Here is a 27,517-nt window from a genome sequence, read left to right on the forward strand (position 1 = left end):
CTAAACCATCTTTCCAGGCCCTTTTATGCCTTCTTTATCAATTATATTTCAAGCTAAGAGCGCCTTTGTGATCATATTACAATGATTAACTGTTTTTCTATTCAATGAAATACCCACCAATAGACAGACACCAAGCTCAAGAATATGGGATCTGGCACACTGTTTGATGCTGCAGGCAAGCCTGGCTCCTGATATCAGTGGTGCCAGGAACCTCTAGGCTGTTACTTTATCATTTTCATTTATTTTAAAGTGTTCAGAGTATTCTGATCCAAAGTTCTATAGGTTCTAAATATTGCTCAAAAGTATTAATAAATAAACAGCAAAATTACCAATGAAATACAGTTACATTTTATGAAAGAAGTTACAGTAATCTAGATATGCTGGCTTGTTCTGATCATCCCAGCACTTAGAAGGTTAGAGTAGGGGGCTGGTGAGGTGGCTTAGAGGTTAAAAGCACTGGCTGCTCTTCCAGAGGTCCTGAGTTCAACTCCCAGCAACCACATGTTGGCTCATAACCACCTATAATGAGATCTGATACCCTCTTCCAGCGTGCAGGAACACATGCAGACAGCACTGTATACAGAATAAATAAATAAATCTTTTTAAGCAGAGCTGATAAATAAATAAATAAATATTTCTAAGTCAAGCAGTGGTGGCGCACGCCTTTAATCCTAGTACTTGGGATAGAGTCAGGCAGATCTCTGTGAGTTCAAGGCCAGCCTGGTCTACAAGAGCTAGTTCCAGGACAGGCTCCAAAGCTAAACAGAAAAACCCTGTCTCGAAAAACAAAAAAACAAAACAAAAATTAAATTAAAAAATAAATGTTTTTAAAAATAAAAAAAGAAGGTTGAAGTAAAATTAAGCTTTTGACAGATTATCATTTAAAGGGTAAAATAAAATGTGGGAGAGTCATACTATGAGAAAGGAAAGGTGTGACAATAAACGCCTGAGGCTGGGGAGATGGCTCAGAGCACTGGCTGCTCTTCAGAGGACCTGGTGCAGTTCCCAGCACCCACATGGCAGCTTACACGTGTCTGTAACTCCAGTACAAGGGCGTCTGATGCCTTCACACAGACATGCATGCAATCAAAACACCAGTGAACATAAAATAAAAATAAATTATATTTTTTTAAAGAAGAAAAGAAATGCTTGGAATAAATTCCCTGCCTCAGCTTACATACAGTGATTATTTTGAAGCACAGATTGTACTTTTCAAGATATCATGGAACCTTCATCTACTGTGAAAATTATTGAGGCCTGGTTTTATTACAGTTAGGAGGTTTTTCCCCCCACACTGGCCATGTAGACATTTAATTTGGAGGTGACCCACAAGGCTAAACATCATAGCCCAATCTTTCCTGGATAGCTTTCATCTACTGTGGACATGATTACAGCGGAAAGCAGACTGCATGGCCACTGGTAGACCTTTAGTGTGCTTCATATAGACATGTACACAATACTACTGTGTGTGTCTCATAGGGAGAGACAGGTGGGAGGAAGTCATAGCCAAATGCCTGAATCTGTGCTGTACCGTGGACACGTACTTGCTCGTTTCTACAGTGTGCTGAGTGTTACATATGGCCAGTCTGTAAATGCTTATATGTCATCATCGTCTCTTCAAGTGTTTCACTGTTTGTTCTGACTAAAGATAAAGCTTTGGTACAGGATGGGCTTCAGAATATAAACTGATCAACCTTCGTCACTAGAAGAGTGAAAGCAACAAAATTGGCGTTTATTAGGAGATGCAGGCAGAGGAGGGCAGCTCACTCCTGGCTTTCATGTCCTGATAGTGCCAGTTTCCTCTTGTTGAATATGCCATGATGAGCTATCTAGCAAGGATGCACCAGGGCCTTGGTCACAGATGTGGGCAGGCAGCTCTGGGTTCTGTGGACCATTTTCAACTCCAGAGTTACATGTTTGATACATTTTCTGGGGAGCCACAGACTGTCTGAAAGCAGCATGGCCCCTGGAGGTATCCAATAGCCTATCCTGCCCTAGCTGGAGGGAGGCCAAAGGTTTCCTGGGAAAAGCTATTGGGTTTCATCCTTTCCATCCTGTTTGTTAATGCACTGTGACAGCCCTATTTTCAGGGTGCGGGAATATGGACTTCACAGATGTGGACTTCTGGGTTGCACAAACCCTGAATTGGGGTATGTGTCTCCTCTGGATCCTTAAGGAGGTCTTTTTTAGTGTCATCTCACCAAAGTCTCAGAGAAATATAGAAATACGGATGGGGTTTATGAAGCACAAGTTTTAGACACAGTTCAGAGGCTTGTGTGTATTTTAACTTAGACAAATAGGAGGAAACTGATTCTGGCCTAAACCATTACCTGATTCTGGCCTAAACCATTACCACCTGTCATGAGTTCTCTTTCATTCAGACCCTTCATGAAAAGCTTCCTGGATGTTCTGCTTTATAAAAGTAAACCAGGGATGCCATCTTAGTAGATACAGAATAAATTAATCCCAAATGGAGGTGGAGAGCAAGGTGCCCACACTGCCTCCTTCCCTGCCTCAGTGTCTAGGCTCCACCTTTTAAACCTGCATGATATGAAACTGTACTGTGCTGGCCAAGGAAGATTGTGTCAGAAGCAGGGTGGCACACATGGCATGTAGACACATAATATATTCATATGTAACATAATAAATGTACATAAGTATCATACATATGTATATATAGGTAACCCAGACTCACCCCACACCTCTGCACAAGCAGAGCTTGGGACAGGCTATTGGTTTCTAGACTATGACATTACAGCGGTTATTCATAAAGTCCCAATAAGGGTATTCTCAGCATGGCGACTCCACATAGTCATTTTCCAAGCCACGGCGAAATCGTGCTGTCAGAGAACGGCTGATGACAATCACCCTGGGTGCCATGCAGTCCTCCCTCCGGTGAAGAATGTTCCAGATGAGCATCGCAGCCGCCAGGGTGGCTAGAAGGCAGGCACCAATGTTCAGGTAGCAAGACCAAGATAAGTTGGTATAAGGACCAATTCTGTAGAAGGTCACCAGTCCGATGACCAGCACAAAGCCTACAGAGAGGAGAGAATCGATTAATAACTTGTATCTGTGTCCTTGTCCTTCAGTGTTGTCCTCCTAGGATGGGAGCAGAGCCTTCTTATCTCTTGCAACCTCTGTACTTGGAGGTTACAGCTAGGTTATAACTCCAGGTAGTTGCAGGAGAATTCAGTACTGAAGGTCCCTGTCCCATCAACCTCTGGGTATCAGGTCTGCTCTTCAGGGTCAGTATGGCTTCTGTAGTCCCCATATGTGGAAAGCAGCTTTCCCAGCCCCAGACAGAGCCAACCATCATTTTGTTAAACTGAGTTCAGATACCTCTGATTTCCTTTTTTTTTTTTTTTTTTGTTTTGTTTTGTTTTTTGTTTTTCGAGGCAGGGTTTCTCTGTGGCTTTGGAGGCTGTCCTGGAACTAGCTCTTGTAGACCAGGCTGGTCTTGAACTCACAGAGATCCCCCTGCCTCTGCTTCCCAAGTGCTGGGCTTGATCTTATTGGTTCTTATAAAAGGAACGTTTCAGTTTTCTGCCCAGACTGTGTCAACTAGGATATGAGGACACAGTTGCTTGGTACAGAAGACAGCACTGGGAGATCTGTAGGTCTCGGTGGGTAGAGACTTTACCATGCTGCTTCCTAGAAGCTGTTCGTGGGAGACAGCTGTTGAGATTCACAAGGCCTGGGAGGTTATGGGGCTCAGCTCAGCTGTGGGAGCAAGAATGAAAAGGGCAGGGCAGAAACAGAGGCCTGGGGAAGGTCGGAGGACACAGTGATTCCATATTGTCCCTACCACAGATCAATCCCCCTTCCTCCCCAAGAAACACCCTCCTCCAGCCCTCTAGTGGGTCTTTCCTGTATGCAAAGCACCGGATTGTCCCATCACTGGAGTTGGTCTAGGTCAAACACTAGCCCCTCAGGTTTATCCAAAGCTGGTCTGATTAAGTAGAACTCCTGCTGCTGTCCCTCTACAGCCCTGCATATTGACATCTGTAGGTTGTGAATGTTCCATTCACTCACAAAACCACCACTGTATCCTTGGAAGACAAAAATCATGAGGGCCCTGTGTGGTCCCAGAGCAAAGAGCAGCATTAAGACAGACAGACAAGTCAGGGACAGAGAGACAGAGACTGAAAGGATGGGGGATAGCAGCTTACATAGCCGTTGTTACCTCATCCTCACTGGACCTTCTGGAAAGAATCTGAAAGAGTTGCTTCCCCCATCTTGTCCTAAATTATTAAAATTCATGTCCATAATGATTGTGGTACTTTGTGGAATTTTTTATACATGAAAAGCTATTAAAATTTGTGTTCCAAGCTAGGTGTGGTGGCTCAAGTCTTTAATCCCAGCACTTGGGAGACAAAGGCAGGTGGATCTCTGAGCAAGTTCTAGGAGACAAACACACACACACATACAAACACACACATATACACTACATTCCATTGTACTGACTGCTTGCTCGGAGGCAACTTCCCTACCAGTGAAGAGTGAGGCTTCTGTTCACAGCTTCATGCTACAGGCATTTATGTTAATAGAGTAAGCGTTTGGAACTGGTGTTCTGTCTAGTGTATGCAGAAATGCTTTCAGTCTGTGTCTGCGTTCTCATGTCTTTGGACATGTTTAACCGCCAAAGGAATTTTTTATGCTTCTTTCAAGACTGAGAGGAAGTTGAAATTGAGGCAGACTGGGGTACACAGGTTGCCAGCTCGTGTCTTCTAAAGCAATAAGTGATAAACAAAGGAGGACACGAAATAAGGCCAAGCAGAAAGCTGCCAAGAGGGTGGGCAAGTAGGAAGAAACTTGGCCAAGCAGCAGGAGCCAGTTGCTACCAAATGTCTACCCACCTGCTCTCCTTTACCCAAGTTTCTCTTCCGGGCTGTGCATGCTAAGGAACATTTTTAGAATTTGATAGGGCTGGAGAAGTGGCTCATTGGGTAAAATGCTTGCCGTACAAACATGAGGCCCTTAATTCAGATTCCCAGAACCCATAGAAAAGCCAGACATGGCAGTGTGAGCCTGTAACTGTAAGGGATGGGGACAGAAGGGTCCTGAGGAAGGAGAAAAACACACATTACCAACCAGTCTAACCTAAAGGGCAAGCTCCAGGCTCAGTGTCAATGACCCAGCTTTAAATCCTGTCTCAAAAAATAAGATGGGGGATCCAGTAGGGTGGCTCAGCAGGTAAAGGCACTTGCTGTTCAACGACATAACCTGACAATTGAAATTCAATCCCTAGAACCCATATAAAGGTAGGAAGAGACAACCAACTCCACAAAAATTGTCCTCTGACCTTCACACATGCCATGCACACTCCTACACACACATTATACATACACACAAAATGATATTTTTAAAAAAGACTCAGGGCAGTGGTGGCACACACCCTTCATCCCAGCACTCAGGAGGCGGAGTCAGGTGGATCTCTGTGAGTTTGAGGTCAACCTGGTCTGTAGATTGAGTACCAGGACAGCCAGGACTACACAAAGAAACTCTGTTTCAAAAAAGTAAAAAATTAAACAAAACAAATAAGCAAAAAAAATTTTCCTGGTGCTGGAGAGATGGCTCAGTGGTTAGTAAGAGGTTACTGCCACTCTAGCAGAGGACCTGAGTTCTGTTTTCAGCATCCATATTAGGTGACTCACAAGTGCCTGACACTCTAGCCACAGGGGATACAGCATTCTCTTCTGGACTCCTTTTGGGTACCTGCACTCCTAAGTGTACAGATACACACACATATACACATAATTTTTAAATGGTTAAAAATCTTTTTTAAAGAATTCCTTTTTCCCCTTCTTTTGGTTTTTTTGAGAAAGGGTTTCTCTGTGTAGCTCTTGCTGTCCTGGCTCTCTCTTTGTAGACCAGGCTAGCCTCGAACCCACAAAGATCCTGCTGTTTTTACCTCTCACATGATGGGATTAAAGGTGTGGGCCTCCACTGCCCAGAAAATTTCCTTTCAAAAGAAGTAGTAGCAGGGGCTGGAGAGATGGCTCAGTAGTTAAGAGCACTGGCTGCTCTTCCAGAGGACACAGGTTCAACTCCCAGCACCCACATGACAGCTCACAACTGTCTGTATCTCCAGTTCCAGGGGGCCTGACACCTTCACATCAATGCACATAAAATAAATAAGTTAAATAAAATTTTAAAAAAGAAGTAGTAGTAGTAGTACTCTCTGGAAACTTTGATTAAAATTTTTGGATGATCCTGAACCTTCTAGTAAGGACTAAGGTGTATTCATGGGACTAGGGAACTTAGCAAGGAGAAAACACCAAGTGTTGGCACATGTATGACAGAGAGACTTGCTTTAATCAAGGCTTGCAAGAATAGTGTGCTATGGCCCTGGGGTCCAGAGTTGCACTTCCAGGAACATTTAACATGAAACTCATGTAGTCATGACCCAACTCAGCCTCCTCCAAGATGAGCCCTGGGTGAACTGCAGATCAGCAGAGAAAAGGGATGAAAACCTCAGATGTGGTGGCCCAGGAGGACATCACAAGAATACAACCAGTCAGTCTCCAAACAGTCCACATACAGGCTCAGCTGCATCTCCAGAAAATACACAGGCTATAAAATGGTCAGTAAAGTCTGGTGTAACTGGACCAATGCTAAAGGGGTCATCTGAGGGAGGGCATCTTGAGGGCCAGTCTTTCACACATATAGGAATCACCCCTGCTCTAACACCTCTATATGGGTGTGTCACAGTGAAACATGTCAACAGATTTAGGGACAACTATTCAGATTCTGCAGGGACAAGCTCTTCCTGCTGCAGGGTTTGCAGCAGGTGACCTGCTCCATGGTCTGAGTTCTGTAGTTGTATTGGCTGACACTGCAATCTTCTTAGAGCAAAACGTGTGTCATCCCCATGTAGAAAATGCTTCCTGATGCCTTAGAATGTGACTGCGCCTCAGCATGGCAGCCCTGCCTGTTCCAACACCTCTTCCCCTGTTACCTGTGGCTTCCACAACTCAGCCACAGCTCTTGTCCCTGCTACTTCATGGTTAGGAGAGATTTAGTTTGGAGTTGTGTCCGTCCCTTGGCTCTTATAGTGCTTGGTCCCCTCTTGCCACTCCTTGTGCTTCTATCTCCCTTGTCCCTGGTGCCAGAACTCCTCCATCCCAAGGACTGTCAGTAATTATTTGCTAAGTAAATAATTTGAGACAAAAGCTGGGCGGTGGTGGCCCACACCTTTAATCCCAGCACTCGGGAGGCAGAGGCAGGTAGATCTCTGTGAGTTCGAGGCCAGGCTGGACCGACAGCCTCCAAAACAACACAGAGAAACCCTGTCTCGTAAAAACAAAAACAAAAAACAAAACAAATAATTTGAGACAAATCACAGCAGATGCAAAGCAATGGTGTGAACCTGTAGAAAAGGAGTAAGGGAATGCCTGCCTAAGCTTTTGAGTTACCCTGCTGCTGGCCATGACTGAGCAAAGGCCATGCTGGCGCTGGCACCTTGCAGAATCTACAAAATAACACTTTTTTTCCTTTCCTCCAAGACAGCGTTTCTCTGTGTAGCCCTGGCTGTCCTGGAACTCACTCTGTAGGCCAGGGTGACCTTGAACACACAGAGATCTGCCTGCCTCTGTCTCCCCAGTGCTAGGATAAAAGGTGTGTGCCAACAGCACCTAGCCACTTTGATTTTAAAGGATGGTCAGAATTAGTCTCACATGACTGAGTCACCGCTTGCTGAGTCTCCTAAGGACCATGTTAGACACTAGTCCTGGAGCTCACAGTCAGCTAATGATTTGTTCTCAGATGATAAATCTACAGTTCTGTCCAAGGGTATCCATCTGAGGAAGCCATCCACCCAAATGGTTTCTTATCATGTCAGGAGATGTGGTCATTGAACCCTGATTAAAAGAAGAAAAAGAAAAGAAAGAAACACAAAGTCCTTTGGCAGATAGTCAGTATAGGCAGCAGACCAGACCAGACTCCCAATCCCACAGCAGTTCTCTGCAGAGCTCCTCTTCCTGACAGCATAAGAGCTAAGCATATACTAACTGTGAGAGGCCAGTATCCTTCCTACTGGGGAAGGCACAAGAAGCAAGATAGAAAGCAGAAGCTCTACCTGCCTGGCATTCGCCAGCATCAGACTCACTTAACTATTATTTTGCTGAGTTGTTTTTCTTTCTTATTTCTTCTTCCTTTCCCTTTTTTTTTGGGGGGGTTGTGATGGGATGAAGTGTGCTTGATAAGCAAGTGCCCTACCATTAAGCAGAATCTGCAGCCCTTCTTTTCTTAGCTCCAGCATAGTATGTGTGTAAGCCTAATATATTGCTCCCATATATTTATCATGTACACAAACTAAAGTTTCAGAGACTGTATCTGCTTCCAGGAACACCATATAAGATGAAAAGGCACTGTACTGAGAAATTAATTAAAGAAATGTAAACTCAAATGTGCATAAAAGACCTGGTATAGCCCTTTATGTCCTGAAAATAAAAGTTGGAAGATAAAAACTGTAGATCTGGGCCAGGTAGGTAGCTCAGTTGGCAAAATACCTGCAATGCAAATATGAGGACCTGAGTTCAATTCCCTCACAAAACCTAGGTTTTAAAAAAAAGGCCTGGCGATGGTGACGCAACCCTTTAATCTCAGCACTCAAGAGGCAGACGCAGACAGATCTCTTAAGTTTGAGGCCAGCCTGGTCTACAGAGTGAGTTGCAGGATAGCCAGGGATATATAGAGAAACCCTGTCTGAAAAAAATATCAAAAGACAGTTCTTCGCCTTTTGCATCAGTAGTCATGGGAACCCAGCAGTATTTGGCCTGGGCTGGACAGAATGAGTTCCAGGTATCTCACTTTTCTCACTGGAGTACAATTTGTTCTTTTATTAAAAAAAAAAAAAAGAAAGTCTAGGATGTCCCCAGTGGAAAAGAATAACTGTAATAAATTCTCATATGGATGCTGATGTGGTGGCACGAACCTACAATTCCAGCACTAGGGAGGCAGGGATGGGAGGACCTTGAGTTCCAGGCCAGCCTGGGCTATCCACAGAAACCCTCTCTCAAGCAAAAGCAAACATTTTGCATGTCACTCATTTTGTATAAAGATGAACATGAGCTTCAGTTTTGTCATAGATCAACTTTGAACACAAAGGGGAAATGGAATAGTCTGTTTATCCCCAATATGGAGTAGCCTTCTAGGAAATCTCAGCACAGGGAGCTAGGTGTACCAAGGCCAGCCCAGGGACATGTGTCCTGCAAAAAGGAGACCTGATACACTGTAAGAGGCATAGCTATTATAGCATCCTGCAGCTCCTGCAGTCGGCTGCCATCCAAGTCCTGCCCTGAGCCAACAGATTATGAGCTAATGTATATGATATGAAGAAATCACCCCCTTGTTCCACGTGTCATCAATAAAAAGCAAATGAAAACATGGGAAAGCAGAGACATGAATTTACTGGCTTGCTCCATGAGGCCTTGTCCTTGTCCTTTGTGAGAAGGCACCTGGAGTCAGCTGGCTCAGCATATTGTACTACAGACATTATTCTGAAATAAGGCTAGCTTCTACTTGTGGGGCCTCCTGTGCTTGAGAGAGGTAAACCGAGATGGACCAGTAAGCTGAGGTTAGCTTTCAGCTTGGAGTCCTACTTCTATTACCCCTAAACTACATTAGTCCCTAAAGGAGGCTCCCTTTCTCCTCCGTGTCCTTTTCCCTGAAGACTTCTCTCCCCCAGATTCTCAGTGATGTAATCACCCTGTCAGAAACCTACCAAAGGGAAGTGCTTCAGCAAGCTCCCTGTTCTGCACATGGGATCAGTTCCATCTCTATGAAGTTGTGTTGCCAAAGCAAACAGCCTCTTCCTGTGCGATGGCCAGCGGAGGGCGGTGTGAATTCCAGCACAGTGGAGAGCGTCCCTTTCCTCTCTTTTCTTCCTTCCTGCCATCTTCCTGGGGCCTAAGCTTCTGTCACAAGGTCTTCCTTTTGGAGTGACTATCAAACACACACACACAGGTGGCATCAGGAAAGACACCGGGGTTGACCTCTGGTGCTCCTCTTCAGTTGAGTAAGCAAAGTCCTGTGCCTTAGATGGGACATGACTGGAGTCTGACAAGCATACTGACAAAGGGACAGTTGCAAACACTACTAGTGTTGGCATGTCCAGCATGTATATGCAACACGGGAAAAATGCAAGCCAGGCCTCTGCCTCTTTCATCACTGGTCTTGAAACCCCTGTGTTAAGAGACCCAGCACAACATGACATGAGGCTGAGTTTTTTATCCAAATGGTTCTTTCTAGTAGGAGGAGCTAAAGCATTGAGGAGCAAAGGATCATCTTCTTGTAAAAGTCCCAGTGACTCAGCTGGGGAAGGAATAAAGGGAGGAGAGATGAGGTAGAACTAGGATGCAGAGTGGCACTAGAGGATCAGATAAAGAACCAAGCAAAGTCTAGGCAAAACATACCTTGCCTTGACAAGATCAATAAGTCTAAGAAAACATCAGATTTCCCACCAGTTCACAAGACACCATTTCAGTTAGTGTTTACTACCCTCAGTAAAGACCAGCAATACAGCCTCCTCAAGAATGTTAAACAGCCCTGAGTGTGTCTTAAGTCTTGCCATTAAAAGAACCTCACAGTTGCCAGCAAAGAATAAAGGAAACCAGCATGTGTGTTGTGGGAGAGGCTCTGGTAGTTAGTTTGTAGGGAGGTTGTTTGTTCATTTGTTGGTTTTGAGACAGAGTCTTATGTTGTAGCCCTTGTTGGCCCTAAATTTGCTATGTAGACAAGGGTGGCCTCTAACACAGAGATCCATCTACTTCTGCCTTCCAAGTGCTAGGCTGAGCCAAGAGATAAGGAACAAACCAGAGCCCAGTGTTGAAAGTGATCTTGGTGGCTGCTAGCATCCATTGGCTAATAAGTGTAAAGTAAAACACACTTTGTAAGTGGGCTTTGCAAAGGCTGAGCTGTGGAAGTCAGAGTGCATGCAGTCAGAAATGGGCAAGTACAAGCTCACCAGTTTCAGACAACCAAAACTGTGTCACACAAGACCTGGGCTTATTGATAAGCTTCCATAAAAGAGGACTTACTCACCAGGTATGATGGGACATGCAAGTCACATAGCACTCAGAAGGGAATATGAGGGTATTGTGAGTTTGAAGCCAACACAAGCTTCATAGCAAATTGAAAACCAACCTAAACTTCATGACAAGAGACTTTCTCAAAGAGCCAAAGGCCGAGGTTGGGTGTGGTGATGCGTGCTTTAGTAATCACTTAGAAGATAGGGCAGGAAGAAGTCCAGTGTGGAGACAGCCTGGACTATATGTATAGTGAGTTCCAGGCCATTGGGATCTACATGGAGAGCTCTAGGCTAGCCTGGGCCCCTAACGTGACTCCATCTCAAAACACATTAAGTGAAAAAAAAAGTTTTATTTTTTAATAGCTGAGGTTGTAACTCAGTGGTAAAGCCCTTATCTTACATGCACAAAGCCCTGGACACATACATACACACATACATACATACACACACACACACACACACACACACATACATACATACATACACACACACACACACACACACACACACATACACACACACACACACACACACCATGTTGGAGAATAGAAAGGTTAGATTCCACCGTGAAAGCAGTTCTAAATAAAATAATTAATTATGAAATAACTTAATACAACCCACATTCTCCCTGGATGCCCCTGGGCATCAGGAAGACAAATTGGTACTATATGACTATATGCCATGGTTAGGACTTTTTAGTTTTCTGGGGTTTTTTGTTGTTTGTTTTTACTATATACTGCCATTGTCCAAAAAGATTTAGAAATGGATTATATAAATAATATGGTAGTGGGTATAGAAGAAGAGCTTTTGAAGAATTCAGCATGGCCTTCAGGATTACACAGTCTCTGTCATTTCTGAGACCTTCAGCTCTCGTCTCTCTGCCTTCCAAAATAAACGGTAGAGCTTTCTAAGCCTGGCATTCCATAGGGAGGATGCCATAAGCCCTTGTATGTATAAACAGTGCCCCACTGGCATGACTAAGGGATAGTGTTGACCTCACCAGCCTGACCCTTGGGTGGGAGACCATGGGAAACCCTGGCATTTTTAAATCTGTGCTGTGCTAGTTACCACAGAAAGCCAAAAAGGGAGGAGAATGAGAGAAAAAGAAAGTAGAAAGAGCAAGACAGCCTGTGTGGAGCTGCCTGATAGTAACGGAAATACTGTCAGAGGCACCTCCCCTCCTTGTCTCCCCAAGACTTTGGTGGACACTTTCTCTGTTGAACTCTGTCTTAGGACCTATCTGCCTGACAGACACACAACATGCTGCTGTCACAGGGAAAAGTTTAGAATTTCAGTGAGCAGACAGTGTTGAGGGAATGGAATTAGGGGTCATGAAGGAATTTATCCAACTTTCAGTTGGACAGTCCTCAGCAGAACTTGGAAATGCCATTGCATGTACTGGGTTGAGTATGTAAGGGTTGCAACTGCTGGCAACCCATGAAAACAGTAGCTTCACATGACTGTCCCTGACGTTGCTGACCCACGGAGCTGCACTTCTTGCAGGGGAGAGGATAGTTCTTTTACTAGGGCTGTGCTGAATATGGCCCTGCTGCCCAGAGATGTGGAGTGCATAGCAAGTGAGAGCACAGGCAGACAGGGAGCCCCCCCCCCTCAGTTTGTTGCTTCTGCTGGTTGCCAGGGTTTCTCAGCCTCCTCAGTCAGTCCCACAGACTTTCCTCTTTCATTAGTATCTTCTTCCCCCATGCCCACCCACCTCGCCCCAGCACTGGGACTCGGGTCCGCTTGACAACAGGTAATAGCAGGCGTTTCCTCGTCCTGTGACAGGACATCCTGGCGCCCCACAGTCTCTCCCTGGCTTTAAAACAGACCCAAGCACAGGAAAAAACCCAGCTCTAAAATTAGCAGTGTGACAGAAGAAAGGCACATAGCTGCTCTTGTACTGTTTGTCAATGACACAGTCTAAACAGGCCAAATGCATTTCCTTTTTGGGCAAAACAGACCTGTCAGGATGGTAGTCAGCTGGGAGGCACAGAAGCTTCCCAAAGTGCCCCAGGACCACCGCCCTCGTTGCTCTGGCGTTTTCCACTGGTCTCCACAGAGATGGTCTAGCCTCTCCAGAGGTTGTGCTGACTTTAAAATACTCAAAGTAGGGGTGTACTAACCCCAGCACCCTTCAGGAGGCACTGATACATCCCTTCCAAGACTGCCAAAGATAACTGAATTTCAGTTAATGGAAGTTTTCCTCACTTTGATTTTTTTCAATGAGTATTTGGAAGCAATGCTATTTTCTCATGAAACAGATGCTTACAGGAAGCCATTGTCAGTCCTGCCACCAGACCCTGGCAAGTTCTGATGGCTCCAAGTAAGAGTCTCTAGGATGTTTGAGGAAGAAAGGCAGCAGTTGGGTTTATTATCACACTGGAAGTAGTTCCACAGTCAAGAACTATTGCAGAAGCAAAATAAACAACAAGGAAAGAACTATTGTTCTTTTTCTTTTTTGCCACTAAGATGTCTTTTAATTTTTTTATTTGTTATTTTGAGGGGGTGGTGGTTTAGACAGGGTCTCACCATGTAACTCTGACTGGCCTGGACCTTGCTGTGTAGAACCAGGTGGTCTTGAACTCACAGGTGTCTGCCTACCTCTGTCTCTAGAATGCTGGGATTAAAGACATGCATTCCTAGCAAGGCATCTTTGTAAAACTCAGCTTTCCCTTTGATGTTTTCAAAACCTTCCTCTTCCTTCTTGAGAGGATGGGTTCAGATGGTGGAGGCCCTCACTTCAGTGGGAAGAGCTGTTTGTTTTGTGTCAGTAGAGGGCAAAGTGAAAAACTTACAAACATGTCCCATGTTGTACATTCAGTGGTGAAGGTGGGATCAGGGCAGGACTGACCCTCAGTCACATCTGTGTGTCTCATCTCAGTGTTCCTCATATCCAGTGGGAGTCACAGAAATGACCTTGTATTGCAGCTGGGTAAACCGCAGCTGGCTCAGGAGTGATTGGCTCACATTCACATTGGTAGAGCCAGGATACAACCCTGCCACTGAGTCCTGGGTTCTTCCACAGTCCTCCCCATTCTCACAAGCCCCCACCCCCACCCCTTCCTGCCTCTGACTGACCACAGGGAAGTGACTTTCCCAGGACCATTCCGCCACACTATTCTTAGCATTCAGGGTAGAAGGGTTTCCTGACTCCCACCAGGCGTTCTCTAGTACATAAATACCGGTCAACCTCATTCTGGAAACTGTTTCTCAAGAAAGATAAAGGCCCAGGATCCATTATTCCTAGAATGATTCACTTCGGACTTCCTGCCGTTTCCCCTGTTAGGAGTGTACACTGGATACAGGAATGGCTGGCATTCTAGACCAAAAAGGAAAGGTCGCCTAAGAGTGTCCACACCCTGCTCCTATGCACCTGTGGGCCTTGTTTCTGTCTGTAGACTGAATAGCTGACATCCTCAGTGAGCTGCAAGAGGCTTGAACTTCACCTAGTTGTTCATGATCCTAACAGCTCTGAGCCCACAGGACGGAGCAATGGAACTCCTGGTCATAGGGAGGTGAGTCACATTTGGACAGCTGCCATGACATCTACCACTAGTCTAAACCTTCCACAGTTCTGTGGATCATTTCTTGTGATAACACCACTCTTACCCTTTAAAAACAGCAAATTTTCAGCCAGGCATAGCGGTGCATGGAGGCAGGAGGCAGGGCGGGTGAATCTCTGTGAGTTTAAGACCAACCTCGCTTACCTAACGAGTTCCAGGCCAGCCAGGGCTATATAGTGAGATCTTGTCTCAAAGCAAGCAAGCAAACAAATAACAGCAAATTTGCTCCCACATTGTCTAATCTTGCACACAGTATCCCCACTAGACAGGCGGGTGGCTGATGCAGTACTGTGGCAGCTCTGCCCTCTGATGACCCAATGCCATGCAGGGCCAGGTTATGGTCTGCATCTGTGTTACAGCCAAGATAGGAGCATGTATGCATGGATGGGTGGGCATCTGTTGTCCACTCAGGCTATGTATAACATGTTTACATGAGCTTCTTTCTGGTGATGAGTAGTATGCTGAGCCTAGGTCAGGCCCCAGGAAGCCTCACTTACAAAAAAAACAAAAAAAACCTGCCTTCTGTTGTGGCCATCAGCTAGGTGGGCTGGGACAGGCTGAGGCTGTGTCCCACCTCTGTCCAGATAAACCAGCTCTTCACCATCTGCTTCTAACTGGCATCGGGAGCACACTGACATACAGAAAGACAAATATGGTAGAGATTCTATAGTCTTGGAAAAGCAGAACAACTTACTTCAGTATGCTAGAACCACCTTTAAAACAGAAATGGGCTTGACAAATAAAAATCCTGCAACCATACCTCAAGCCACCCAAGGCGGTGGGGTACTCCCCTTCCATGATATCAAAAAGGCCCAGCAAGTCTGCAAGCCTTATGGGGGCCACAGTGTGTCTAATCTGCCCACCCTGGGTACTTACTTGCCAGCTGGAATGCAGCGGCCATTGCCTCCTCCCAGCACTGAGATTCTGGTGACATCAGGGGCAGGCCCGACAGCCCAAGGACGAAGGTTAGCTGACCCACAGCAAGCGCAGCTGTGGCCACCAGGTTGCAAGCACGCATCATGTCAAACTGTACTGTGGGCCAAAAGGAGGGAAGGAAGGTGGTCAGTAAGGTGAGCCACTTAGGAAAGAGCCAAGTCAGATGGCCCTGGTCACACTCATCTTCAAAGACAGCCACTCCCTTTCTGGGCCTCTATTGAACCTTTCAAAAAGCAACACAAACAGCTAGTAACTTCTGTAAACAGAACTTTCTGGAAGCACCTCACCTACTCTGGAGTCTTCATGCTTTCCTGTCCTCTTCCCAGCCATTTAAGGACCCCCCTAGCTTGACTGCAATGGTCACATCCCACCTGGACTGGAATGCTGCTCTGTGATTTGAGTCTAAGTGTGTGTGGTACATGCATGTGTGTACAGACGGTACTGGGGAGTGGTAAACTTGCCAAGTATGTGCACATGGAGGCCAGAGATTAACATCAAGTATCTTGTCTCTTGCTCTCTAGCTTATTTTTTGAAATAGGGTCTCATTGCTTCTATATCTCATCATTTTGGCTAGACTGGCTGGCCACTGAACTCCTGGGATCCTCCTGTCTCTGCCTTCCCAGCACTGGGGTTACAGGCACACTCCACTACACACAGGTTTATTGTAAGTGCCAAAGATGCAAATTCTGATCTTGCACAGCCAACTGTTTACTCACTGAGCCATCACCCTATCCCCTGGTGTCCCCTTTTTCACTCAGGTGGACTAGAAGGGAAGTCCCGGCAACAGCAGAGGGTTTCTTGCTTTGGATTGAGCCTATGGGTTCTCAGCTGCTGTCCCCACTTACTGTCCAGATACACAAAAACTCAACATTGGTTTTGGTTTTAATTTGGGGGTTTTTGTTTTTGTGGAGTCGTTGTTATTATTGTTGTTTTTGAGGCAGGGTCTTTCTACATAGCCTTGGTTGTCCTGGGAATTCATTCTGTAGACCAGGCTGGCCTCTAACTCACAGATTCCCCCTCCTCTGCCTTACAAGTGCTGGATTAAAGACATGGGGTACCACACCCAGTTTAAAACTCAGCATTGTTACCTCTCCTTCCTATAGATAAAAGACTTGAGCCTATAACATTAAGTGTCATTACTAGGCCTCTACCAGCAAAGGACAGAGCAGGAACCAGACTGGGGTCTGCTGAACTTAGGCACCCACCCTACATGCCTCTGAGGGCCATTCTACCAGCAGCTAGAGTGGTGCTCCAACCTTTGTGCTTGCCTTCCCCACCCCCGCTCTCTCTATACATTTTTGTGGTTGTTTTGGGGACAGGGTTTCTCTATGTAGTCCTGGCTATCCTGGAATTTGCTCTGTAGATCAGGCTGGCCTTAAACTTAGAGATCCACCTGCCTCTGCCTCCTGAGTGCTGAGGTTAAAGGTGTGTGTCACCATGGTCAGCTTGCCTCCCCTTCTTTTGCTCCATGCCCCCACACCCTGGTCTGAGGAGATGGACAAGGCAGAGTGTGGTTGATGAACTGTAGAGGGAGAGGGCATCTGGTCCAAATTAAATGCCATGCCAAAGCCCATACTGTGAGATGGTGGCACACCAGCACACTGACCCAGGTTGCTCCCGAGGGCAACAGCAGATACATCACTGGAGACTGCTAGGAAGCCGTGAATGGACATAGGAGAGGCATGCCATGTGCTCCCTTGTCTTGTGGTCTAGCAGTGGTTAGGGAGCTCTGATCCATAAACTTGTTGCAGATAAGTCAGTGCTCAGCTCAAAGCAGGCCATGGAGACTGGAGGTGCTATTCTCCCCAGATTTGAAAGACTGATTTTCAGAATTGGGTCACAATAAATGTTGTCACAAGAGATACAAGAGCGGAACATGAAAAAGGCATTTTGATGCCGGGCGGTGGTGGCGCATGCCTTTAATCCCAGCACTCGGGAGGCAGAGGTAGACAGATCTCTGTGAGTTCGAGGCTGGGCTGGACCGATAGCCTCCAAAACAATACAGAGAAACCCTGTCTCGTAAAACAAAAAAAAAGAAAAAAGAAAAAGGCATTTTGAGATCCCTGAAGAACCTGTACTCCAGGGCTACTGATGTATTGTCTTCCTCTGTGGACAAGGAAGGCATGGAGTCTGGCCATCTCATGCACAAGATGGGTGGCCTCTTTTGTGTGAACCAGCAAGTAAGGCCCTGCTTATAAAGACCTACAGATCTTCTGTCCCACTCCTCACAAAGCACTGAGAGTCCTTCCTCAGACCATGATGGCAATTCAAGAGAAGCCATCTTGTCACATGAACTGAACATAGACTTGCTCTTGGGGTGCTGTGACATGTGACTGCCATTCTGTAAAGGCCCTGTGTGCCACACCCCAGCTACATGCTGGATGGTGTCTGATTCCAGCTCCCTTCAGGGTCATGTTTATATTCAGGCTATGGAGTAAGTTCCAGGACAGCCAGGGCTACATAGAGGGGTTTTGTGACACTTCCTGCCACCAAGGGTCAGTCTGTCCGGCCCATTGTGTTTTAAGCTACTTCCTGTGCAGAGAACTCTCCTGTCATTTAGAACGTGGAGACCCCTTCTAGATCTCAGGTCTTTCCAGCTTGCCACCTCCAATGTGGGGGCAGCACAAGCAGGTGTAAAACCAGTGAACCTTGTGTACCAGCGTATATGAAGAGTTGTGTGGATGTACAAGCTCTTAAGCTTACCAGGCAATCCAAACAGCCCGAGCATCTGCTGGCCCACCAGCACGAGGTGCGACTAGATCAATGGCAGTTGCCACTCACTGGATCCTTCTTTCCACATTGAGCATCCAAGCAACTGCTTCTTTCTTGGTTTACTCTCAGCAAAGCTAGCAGCCTCCAGTGGGCCCTGCCTTAACCAGAACCCAGATCACTGAAGACCCTAATGCAGCAGGGTGATGCTTCAGAGGGGCATGAGGTAGGGTCTGGTGAGATTGACCAGCAGGTGAAACACTGGCCACAAAAGCCTGACAACCTGACTTTGATTTCCAGAACCTACATAAAGGTGGAAGAAGAGAACCAAATAAAAAAAGCTGGACTCTGACCTTCAGACATGCACCATGGCATGCATGTGTGTGCATGCTAATAAAAATAAACCTAAGGAGAGGGAACAGGGGTTGATGTGTAAAATAAGATTGTTTCTAATTTAATTTTTAAAAATTTTTAAAAAGTAAACCTAAGAAATTTAATACAAGGGCAAGAGATGAACTAGGGTCTCGCAGTCTTTTTTTGGGGGAGGGGGCAGTTTCGAGACAGGGTTTCTCTGTGTAACATTCCTAGCCGTCCTGGAACCAGATCTGTTGACCGGGCTGGCTTCGAACTCACAGATCGACCTGACTCTACCTCCTGATTGCTGGGACTAAAGGGGTCCAGCACCAATACCGCTTGGCAGGTCTGGCAGTCTTAAGACTCATGGTAGGAAACAGTCAAGCAGGAATATCCCTCAAGGTATAGGCACAGCTTAAAATAGGCGTGTGTGATCTTGGACTCTAGAAAGATGAGGAGGGAGGAAATGTTCCTCGTACAGAATGGTTTGATTTTTTTGAGGCCCAGGGAGTGTGGTTTCAGGGGCTAACGGCTCTCACCTCCCACAGCAGAGTAAGGCTTTGTAACAGGCAGGTAGTGGCTGGAGTTCAGACCAGTGGCCAATTCTTTTGATTTGCTGACTGCACCTCCCTCCTTTACAGATAGCCTGATAATGACCACACACTACAGGGGCTCAGCCCAATTCTGTGTGCTCCTGCAGGGTACCCTGCCCATTGGGCAGGCTCTACGCTCCAGAAGGCTCCCTCTGTAATCTGAAAAAGCATTCCTGATGACCTGTGCCAACATCATTCTTCACAATGCTCTGCCATCTGTACACTGGGCTTCTGGTGTTGCTGATTTATTTTGTGTGCATCTGTGTGTGTATGCATGTATATATGTATGTATGGGGTGTGCACATGTTCACACATGTGTTGGGGCATGTGGGTGCAATTGTATTTGTATGTACATGTGTATGGAGACCAGAGGTTGATCACTTTACAGCTTATATACTGAGGTCTCTTCACTTGAACCAGGAGCTCATGTAGTTCTCCAGTTTACTCCTCTGTCTCTGCACCCTGGGCATTTGAATTAGAGGGGGGCCCTGACACCCACCTGGTATTTCCATGGGTTCTGGAACTGAACTCTGGTCTTCATGCCTTCACCTTCACAGTAGGTACTTTGCCCTCGGGCCTGCTCCCTAACTATTGTGTGGTTATTTTTACCCTACATATCAGGACTTCTTTTTTAATTTATTATTTTATTATGTAAGTATCTGCCTGCATGTATATCTGTGTACCATGTATGTGCCTGGTACCCACAGAGGTCAGAAGAGGGCATGGGACTCTCCTGGTACTGAGTTACAGGTGGTGTGAGCCACCATATGAGGGAATATGTGCTCTTTTTTTTAAAGATTTATTTATGCCGGGCATTGGTGGCGCACGCCTTTAATTCCAGCACTCGGGAGGCAGAGGCAGGTGGATCTCTGTGAGTTCGAGGCCAGCCTGGTCTACAGAGTGAGTTCCAGGACAGCCTCCAAAACAATACAGAGAAACCCTGTCTCGAAAAACCAAAAAAAAAAAAAAAAGATTTATTTATTATGTATTTAGTGTTTTGTCTGCATGTATGCCTGCAGGCCAGAAGAGGGCACCAGATCTCATTATAGATGATTGTAAGCCACCATGTGGTTGCTGGGAATTGAACTCAGGTCCTATGAAGCAGCAGCCAGTGGTCTTAAGCTCTGAGCCATCTCTCCAGCCCAAGGGAGCTTGTGCTCTTAACCACTGAGCACTTCCCCACCCCAAAGGGCTTCTCCCACTCACAAGCCCTGTCTTCATTTTTGTTTTGTTTTGTTTTTCGAGACAAGGTTTCTCTGTGTAACAGTCCTGGCTGTCCTGGAACTCACTCTGTAGACCAGGCTAGCCTCGAACTCACAGAGATACACCTGCCTCTGCCTCCCGAGTGCTGGGATTGCAGGTGTGAGCCACCATGCTTAGCCTCACAACACTTTTTTTTGTCTAAGAAATACATATCTCAGGTATATAGGTAGCTAAAATAGGGATACAAGCTAAACATTTACTGATAATAAATCATAAAGACATTTTAAAATAATTCTTTGGTATACATATATTTTTACCATTTATTAAAGACAAAAGCAAATTTATATACTAGTTATTTGCATACTAGTAAAGAATTATACTGATTATTTAATTGATAAAGAATTAAATCTTGCCTGGCATGGTCTAGGGTACGCATTTAATCCCAGCACTTGGGAGGCAGAGGCAGGCTATCTCTGAATTCGAGGCTAGTCTGGTCTACAAAGAGAGTTCCAGGACAGCTAGGGCTACACACAGAAAAACCCTGTCTCAAAAAACAAAAAACAAAAAAATATTTGGTTGGATATTTAGTACTATAGGATGTAGAGCATCTTCATTTTTCAGAGTTGATACAATTCTGATTTTTATAAACTTTATTTACATTAACCTATTTATTGGGGGTACAGCAATGTGCATCTCACAGAAGGTGTGTAGAGGTCTGAGGACAATTTTCAGGAATCAGTTCTCTCCTTCCACCATGTGGGGTGGAAGGATCAAACTCAGGCTTAGTGTAAATGCTTTTACCTACTTAGCCATCTTGACAACCCCATATTTTTTTTTATTTTAGTTTTAGTTTTTTCGAGATAGGGTTTCTCTGTATAGTCCTGGCTGTCCTGGAACTTGCTTTTTAGATAAGGCTGACTTTGAACTGAGAGATCCTACCAAGTGCTGGGATTAAAGGTGTGAGCACACTGCTTGTCTATTTTAAATTATTTACTTATTTTTATGTTATGTGTATTGGTGTTTTGCCCTCATGTAAGTCTGTGTGGGGTGTCAGATCTCCTGGAACTAGAGGTACAGATAGTTGTGAGCTTCCATGTGAGTGTTTCACGTGAATATATAGTACAAGATAGCAGAAGTTTGGCTAAAGGAGTTTCAGAAACTGTTAAAAATTCTGTCAGAATCCAAAATCAATTTTTTAATGATTTTTAATCATTCTTTAATGATTTTTTAAACGAAACTCAAGTCAGCAAACCAAACGTTATAAAAGAGGAAAAATAGGCAATGAGTGGTGGCTCACATCTTTAATCCTAGCAATCAGGGCAGAGACAGGCTGATCTCTTTAAGTTCGAGACTTGCTTGGTCTACATAGCAAGCTCCAGAGTAGCCAAGGCTATATATATAGTAAAACCTCGTCTCAAAAAGAAGAAAGAAAAAGAATCAATTACTATAATTCAATCCAAAGATGTACCAATTTGATATATACATGCTGAGGAATGATGGTAGGAAAAATATTTAAAATCTTTGCTACTCATTATGAAACAATTGTGTTTCTGTAAGAGCAATCATGTTTCTCTTAGTGATGAAAATACAGAGTTTCAAATCGAGCTGAGGTGTTTCAGGCAGCAACTGTTGACACTGTTTGGCATGAGAACACAAAAAACAAGGAAGTCCCAAGTGCACACTCTGTATGTTCAGAGCCAAGGCTCTAGTAAAGTACCCAGAACCACAGGTGAACCCTGCCCAAAACACCTCAGATGCATTGTCCATTAGATTGAGATTTTTGAACATTCAGAAACTCTTACTATTGTCAGTTTTTCTGTGATACCCGCCCCCCCCACACACACACATTAAGTCCATATGGGAACATGACCCGCAGTTATATACTATATATACTATAACTATATATAACTATATATACTATAACCACCCAGAGACTCCGCTACTTCAAAGCATAGTAGAACTGGAAGGTGTGGCAGTGTGATGTTAACAGTACAGAAACAGACTAACAGGCATCCCAAGCTTCATCTTGAAGGCCAGGAAAGGAGCTGAATAAATGACAGAGCAGGTTGGAAAGAGAATGACCCAAGTGGCTCACTAAGCGGCACGCATAAGGTGCAGTGAGGCTTGAAGACCGGCTCATGGAGCCCGGAAGAGTGTGCAGACAGCCTGCGGGCCTGCCCTTCTGCCCCTGCTCCCCATTCTGCTGTCTTCCTCGCCCCGTCTTCCTGGCAGCTTAAGTTCCGCCATACCCCATGACAGACTCTACAAAGTCATTCACTCCCTGACTGAATGAGTTTCCCTTGAATCACAGAGTGCTGCAGATCCCCACCCTGCTGAGAAAGAAGCAGTCTCATTGAAGCTGCTGACCCCCACCCAGAGGGCCTGTGTGCGCAGCCTAAGATGTCTCAGTGAGCACCTGCATAAATGTGCCTAACCAAACAGTCTGTCAGGCCAAGTGTGCAGCCAGTCAGCCTGTCTAGGTGGGAATATTTGATGTCCAGCATGGCACAGGGTGTGTAGAGATGCTCAGGGGCTACCTCCCATGGTAGCATGGAGGTCCAGCTGATCTGTGCCAGGGTTCAACTTTGTGTTCATTATTCAGGTGCAGCCTAAGTTCAGAAAAAGGACTTAGGATTCCTGACCAAGAACAACAGCTCTGAAAAGTGAGGCAGAGAAAGTGAGCACCAAAGAGCGAAGCTAAACCTGGGCTCCACTAGTCAAGTAGACCCTTGGTCTCTGACACCCAGCCTCTCTGAGAGAAGAGTCCCTGGTCAGTGATGAGGTCCTGGGTCCCACTTAACAGAATGGTCCAAAACAAAAAAAAAAAACCCATGACCCTGTTGGGGAGGTCCCAGTATGACATAGGAAAGACATGGGGGCCTGAGTCTGACCCATGTGAACCATGTTCCTGTTCAGTGCTCTCATGACATCTGGGAGCACAGAGCCCTTAGACCAGGGTTGAGAATGTCAGGAATGCCCCCTGTGTTTATTCTGCAGCTCAGGCCGGTCCTTTGGATGTTTGCTGTCAAAAAGCACCGAGTGACCCCAACTCAATGTATTCTGAAAGCAAGAACTCATGGCACAGGACTAGCAGGAGGTGGCCCTACCAGATGCCTCCAACAAGGATGTCTGGAAATTCTAAGAGTGGCCTGTCCTGTATTTGTACCTCAGTGCCCTAGGCATAATGAAATTGTGAGCAAACCACACAGCCAGCCCTGTGACACCAACGGCTATGCCCACAGTGTATTGTTTATAAAGTGTCACTCACTGCTCAGGCATGAAGGATGTTACCCTGGTGCCATCTGTCTAGATGACAGAATTTGAGCAGCTGTCCCTCCCCAGAGGGCTGGTTTTTAGATCCAATTGGGTCACATGGTGGGGTTTTGCATGAGAGTCTCAAGATTGGTCATAAGTCTGATTTTAAATGGTAGCAGGTCGTCATGCAGGCTGGCGATATACATCCACAGAGGTGGAGGCAACAGGTATCACTGGCCATGTGGTTCCCATTGTCTCTGTCCATGAAGAACAGTGTGCGAGCTGACTTAGTGGTTGGTACAAGGGGGAGCAAAGGTCATGGAGAGAAGATGAAAGGGAAGAGACAAGCATCGCCATCTCTACCTCCTGGTCCCTGGGCACAAAGCCAAACAGTCCTGTCCCCAGCCAGGGGGTTAGGGACCAGCTTCCCCTCAGGAAATGCTGACTGATGGCTGCTTTGTTCCTATTGCACTTCAGTCTCAGTGTGTGTTCGACTGTGTTAGCAACCAGAATTATCCATTTAGCCTGTTTTCCAAATTTTTCATCCTGTTACTTACTATCAAGAAGCTTTTCAGGGTCATTTTGTTGTTTGAGCAATAGTTGCTGCTCAGACTCATTGAGGATGAGCTACTTGCAAATGCCATATTAATTGCAAAAAGTGTTTGTTCATTTTTCTCTTTTTGAGGCAGGGTCTCACTATGTAGCCCTGGCTAGCCTGACTCAGCACCTGACTGCTAGGATTACAGTCATCCACCACCAGCCCAGCCTAGGAAAGTATATTTAAATTGTCTTGGGAGCTCATCAAGTAGAGCAGCAGGCTCACATAGGTAGGAACCTTAGGAAGGCACAGGTAAGAGGGGAAATGTGGGGTACTCAGGGCAGGAGCCACATAGATGTGGACGGGGCAGAGGTCGTAGAGACCCTTTGTATTCTGTTAGCCTGAGATAACAGGTCTCAGAAGGAGAAGAGTGAGAAGAACAAGGTGTTGTCTACACAAGATGCTTCTGGATACACCAGCCAGAGCACAAAAGACAGGACAGGGAGACAGCACTGTACACTTATCACAGGGGTGAGCTGAACTGTTCAGAGACTTTATGATCCAGAATGGAATTTGCTATTTTCAGAGCCTAGTGAGAAGTATAGATAAGACAGGACCCCTAGCCTATACCTGGCCCCACCCCAGAAGACCTGGACAAAGCCACAGCCCATATGAGAAGCTTGGTGAGACCTCAAGGTTACTAGCTTTCCTGCCTAGCTAGAATGATCATGGAATGCAGAGGGAGAGCACTCTCCTGACACATCACATGAAGACCCAAGTGCAGCTGTTTGGCCTCCCACAAGACATCCAGATTCTGAGAGTGCATTCATGTACTTTCAAAGGCCTCAAGGAAGAGGCTGACCTACCCTATTATAAGCCTATGAGATGGGGATGCTGTTCTCTGACCTGACTTGCAAACCTACTGTTGGCCAGGATCAGGCTTGAGGTGGCTGCACTGGGCATGTCACTCAGGGTTTCCAGAAAGTCCCTTAGTAACATTGAGGGGGTGCCCACCTAAGTCTCATGATTTCTAAAGATCAGTATTATCTTCTGACAGAGCTGCCTGACCTGTAGCCTCCATGACAGTTTGTAGCCAAGACCCCTTGTCAGTTTTAGGGGTTGTCATCTAGAAAGAACTTGCATGTTAACCGACATGCCTATTTTAGACAGCATCTTCATATTTACACAACCCTTTCTTGGACTCTCAAAGTTCCCACTCCCAGGGTAGTATATAGACCCCAGGACAAGTGAGCTGGAAAAGGAGAAGGCCACCATGGGGTGGGGGAGGTGACACTGTGCTTTGCTACCCCGTGCTTCCTCTGGTCTCCTAGACATCCCAGCCAGAGTCTCCTTCACTGGCCTAAAGGCCCTGACTACCTCAGAAACACAGACAGAACTCATCCACGTGTTCTTACACTTCTTGTCTCACTCCTTAGTAGTACTTCTTTTAAGTCAAGTAACAGTGTCTTGATTTGATCAGCATACCCATCTTTCCTCCTTCAGACACATGAATTGAATTTCTGAGAAAGAACATCAGGGGAGTTATGTGGCATTGCTTTTCAGGGTGGGCCTGAGGCCCAGGTTCCTGAGCACAACCTCCCCTATCCACCCAAAGGTGACAGAAAAATACGGAGACTTACGTTTTACGGTGCCTCGAGACTCCTGGAAGCCTGCTGACTCAGAGCCCCATCCTAGCACCTCGCAGTCATGTGTGTCCGCCTGCCCAGTTCGGGCCCCAGGGCTTGTGCCTCCCTTACCCCTGTCCATCAGCCAGCAGGACCTCCACAGCCCCACACTTCGCTTGCGTCCATCCTCCAGCGTCTGGTACACCCAGTTGGGGGTAAATGCTGCTGCATTGTTAAGGATGAGGGAGACAAGGGCCACCAGCACAGCTGTGGCCACTAGTTTCTGGACAGTCATATCTGACTGCCAGTACTGTCTATCTCGGAGAAAGTTCCAAGTCTCGGTCAGCTGCTGTGCATCCAGAGAAAGCCGATGCTGCTAGGTGTAGCTAGAGAACATCACCACTCATCCTTGGGAAGCTATGCAGCAGCTCCAGCCAAGCACATGAGGATGTCGGCGGTATGGGGAGAAGCCCATGGGATGGGTCCAAGTGAGCTGCTCACAGCCCTGCCTTATCCTCCCTCTTGAACCTGGAGCAGGGACAAGCCTGTGCTGAAGCTGGTCTCCCTGAGACCCATTCCAGGGAGAAATCTGGGGCACCGGCCACACCAGCGAGAATCCAGAGTTGTAAGTGGGCCGTCTTCTTTGGAACAGAGGCCAGGGAGGCTGTGTTCGCAGTGCTTCTTGCCTACAGCAGTAGAAAACAGAGTAACTCAGGAGGCAGGCACAGCGTGGGAATCAGCTGGTCACACTCCTTAGAACTGCCTGTGGGAGCCAGTCCGATGAGAGCAGGGTTGTGGAAGCAGTGTGGGTTTGGCCACTGCTCTGCTGCCTAGCCTGTCTTGGTACCTCTGCCACAAATGGCAGGTCCTGGAAAGCAGTGTGTGCGTGCTACAAGGAAGTGTGTGTGTGTGTGTGTGTGTGTGTGTGTGTGTGTGTGTGTGTGTCTGCGCGCAAGCGAGCTCCCGTTTCCCTGTCTCTCAGCAGAGAGGAAATGGTTGTTTTTGAGGCTGTTTTTGGTGAGCAGGAGGGCGTAGCCAACTGCAACAAATAGCAGCCCTGCCACAGAGCCAGACACTAACAGGATGCGCTTCCTGATGGGAACGGCTTGCTACAGCCCACCCCCTGACTGCCCCTCCCCACCTTCCTGTCCCATAGGAGTAGTCAGGGATGCCAGCCAGGACACTCATCTTCGTACCTGTTGCCGTCAAACCCAGCCAGCTGTGCAGCTGTACAGCTGTGCTAGGTCCGGGACCGGGGGAATGCCAGGAACACCATAAGCAGGCAGAATCCTAAGAGACTACGTGTCCAACCATCCATCCATCCATTGCCCCCTGCATGATAGGTACTATGAGTTCGCGGAGTCTACAGCAGTGGTTCTCAACCATGGGTCGCAACCCCTTTGAGAAGGTCAAACGACCCTTTCACAGGGGTGGCCAAAGACCATTGAAGAACAGATATTTACATTACAATTCATAACAATAGCAAAGTTACACTTACGAAATAGCAACAGCATAATTTTATGGTGGGGGGGAGTCACCACAACATGAGGAACTATATTAAAGGGTTGCAGCATTAGAAAGGTTAAGAGTCATTGATCTTCCCTCTCCACAGTGGTTCTACTTTTTTGTTTGTTTTTCCAAACAGGGTTTCTCCTTGTAGCCATGGCTGTCCTATAACTCACTCTGTAAACCAGGCTGGCCTCGAACTCACA

General features: G+C 46.3%; 2 protein-coding genes across 3 annotated transcripts in view; one reads left to right on the plus strand and one right to left on the minus strand.

Annotated features, from left to right (window-relative positions):
* Nucleotides 1-27,517, plus strand: part of Ift140 (intraflagellar transport 140) — an 80,079-nt gene that overhangs the window by 39,137 nt on the left and 13,425 nt on the right. The window lies entirely within an intron of this gene.
* Nucleotides 1,105-26,743, minus strand: Tmem204 (transmembrane protein 204). Its single transcript, XM_005081583.4, has 3 exons — nt 25,821-26,743; nt 15,469-15,624; nt 1,105-3,035 (listed from the first exon to the last, which is right to left on the minus strand). The coding sequence occupies exons 1-3, from the start codon at nt 26,098-26,100 to the stop codon at nt 2,791-2,793; spliced, it is 681 nt and encodes a 226-aa protein (XP_005081640.1). The 5' UTR covers nt 26,101-26,743; the 3' UTR covers nt 1,105-2,790.

Source organism: Mesocricetus auratus, unplaced genomic scaffold (assembly GCF_017639785.1).
Source record: "Mesocricetus auratus isolate SY011 unplaced genomic scaffold, BCM_Maur_2.0 Super-Scaffold_100007, whole genome shotgun sequence".
In the NCBI taxonomy this organism is placed as follows: domain Eukaryota; kingdom Metazoa; phylum Chordata; class Mammalia; order Rodentia; family Cricetidae; genus Mesocricetus; species Mesocricetus auratus.

What these genes read in the sequence shown, in the direction of transcription:
- Tmem204 (XM_005081583.4), bottom strand. Translation starts at nt 26,100, where the DNA reads ATGACTGTCCAGAAACTAGTGGCCACAGCTGTGCTGGTGGCCCTTGTC. An exon ending in GTCTCGAGGCACCGTAAAAC is followed by an intron (nt 15,625 to 25,820) that starts GTAAGTCTCCGT and finishes TTTGGCCCACAG; the next exon opens with TACAGTTTGACATGATGCGT. An exon ending in CGCTGCATTCCAGCTGGCAA is followed by an intron (nt 3,036 to 15,468) that starts GTAAGTACCCAG and finishes TCCTCTCTGTAG; the next exon opens with GCTTTGTGCTGGTCATCGGA.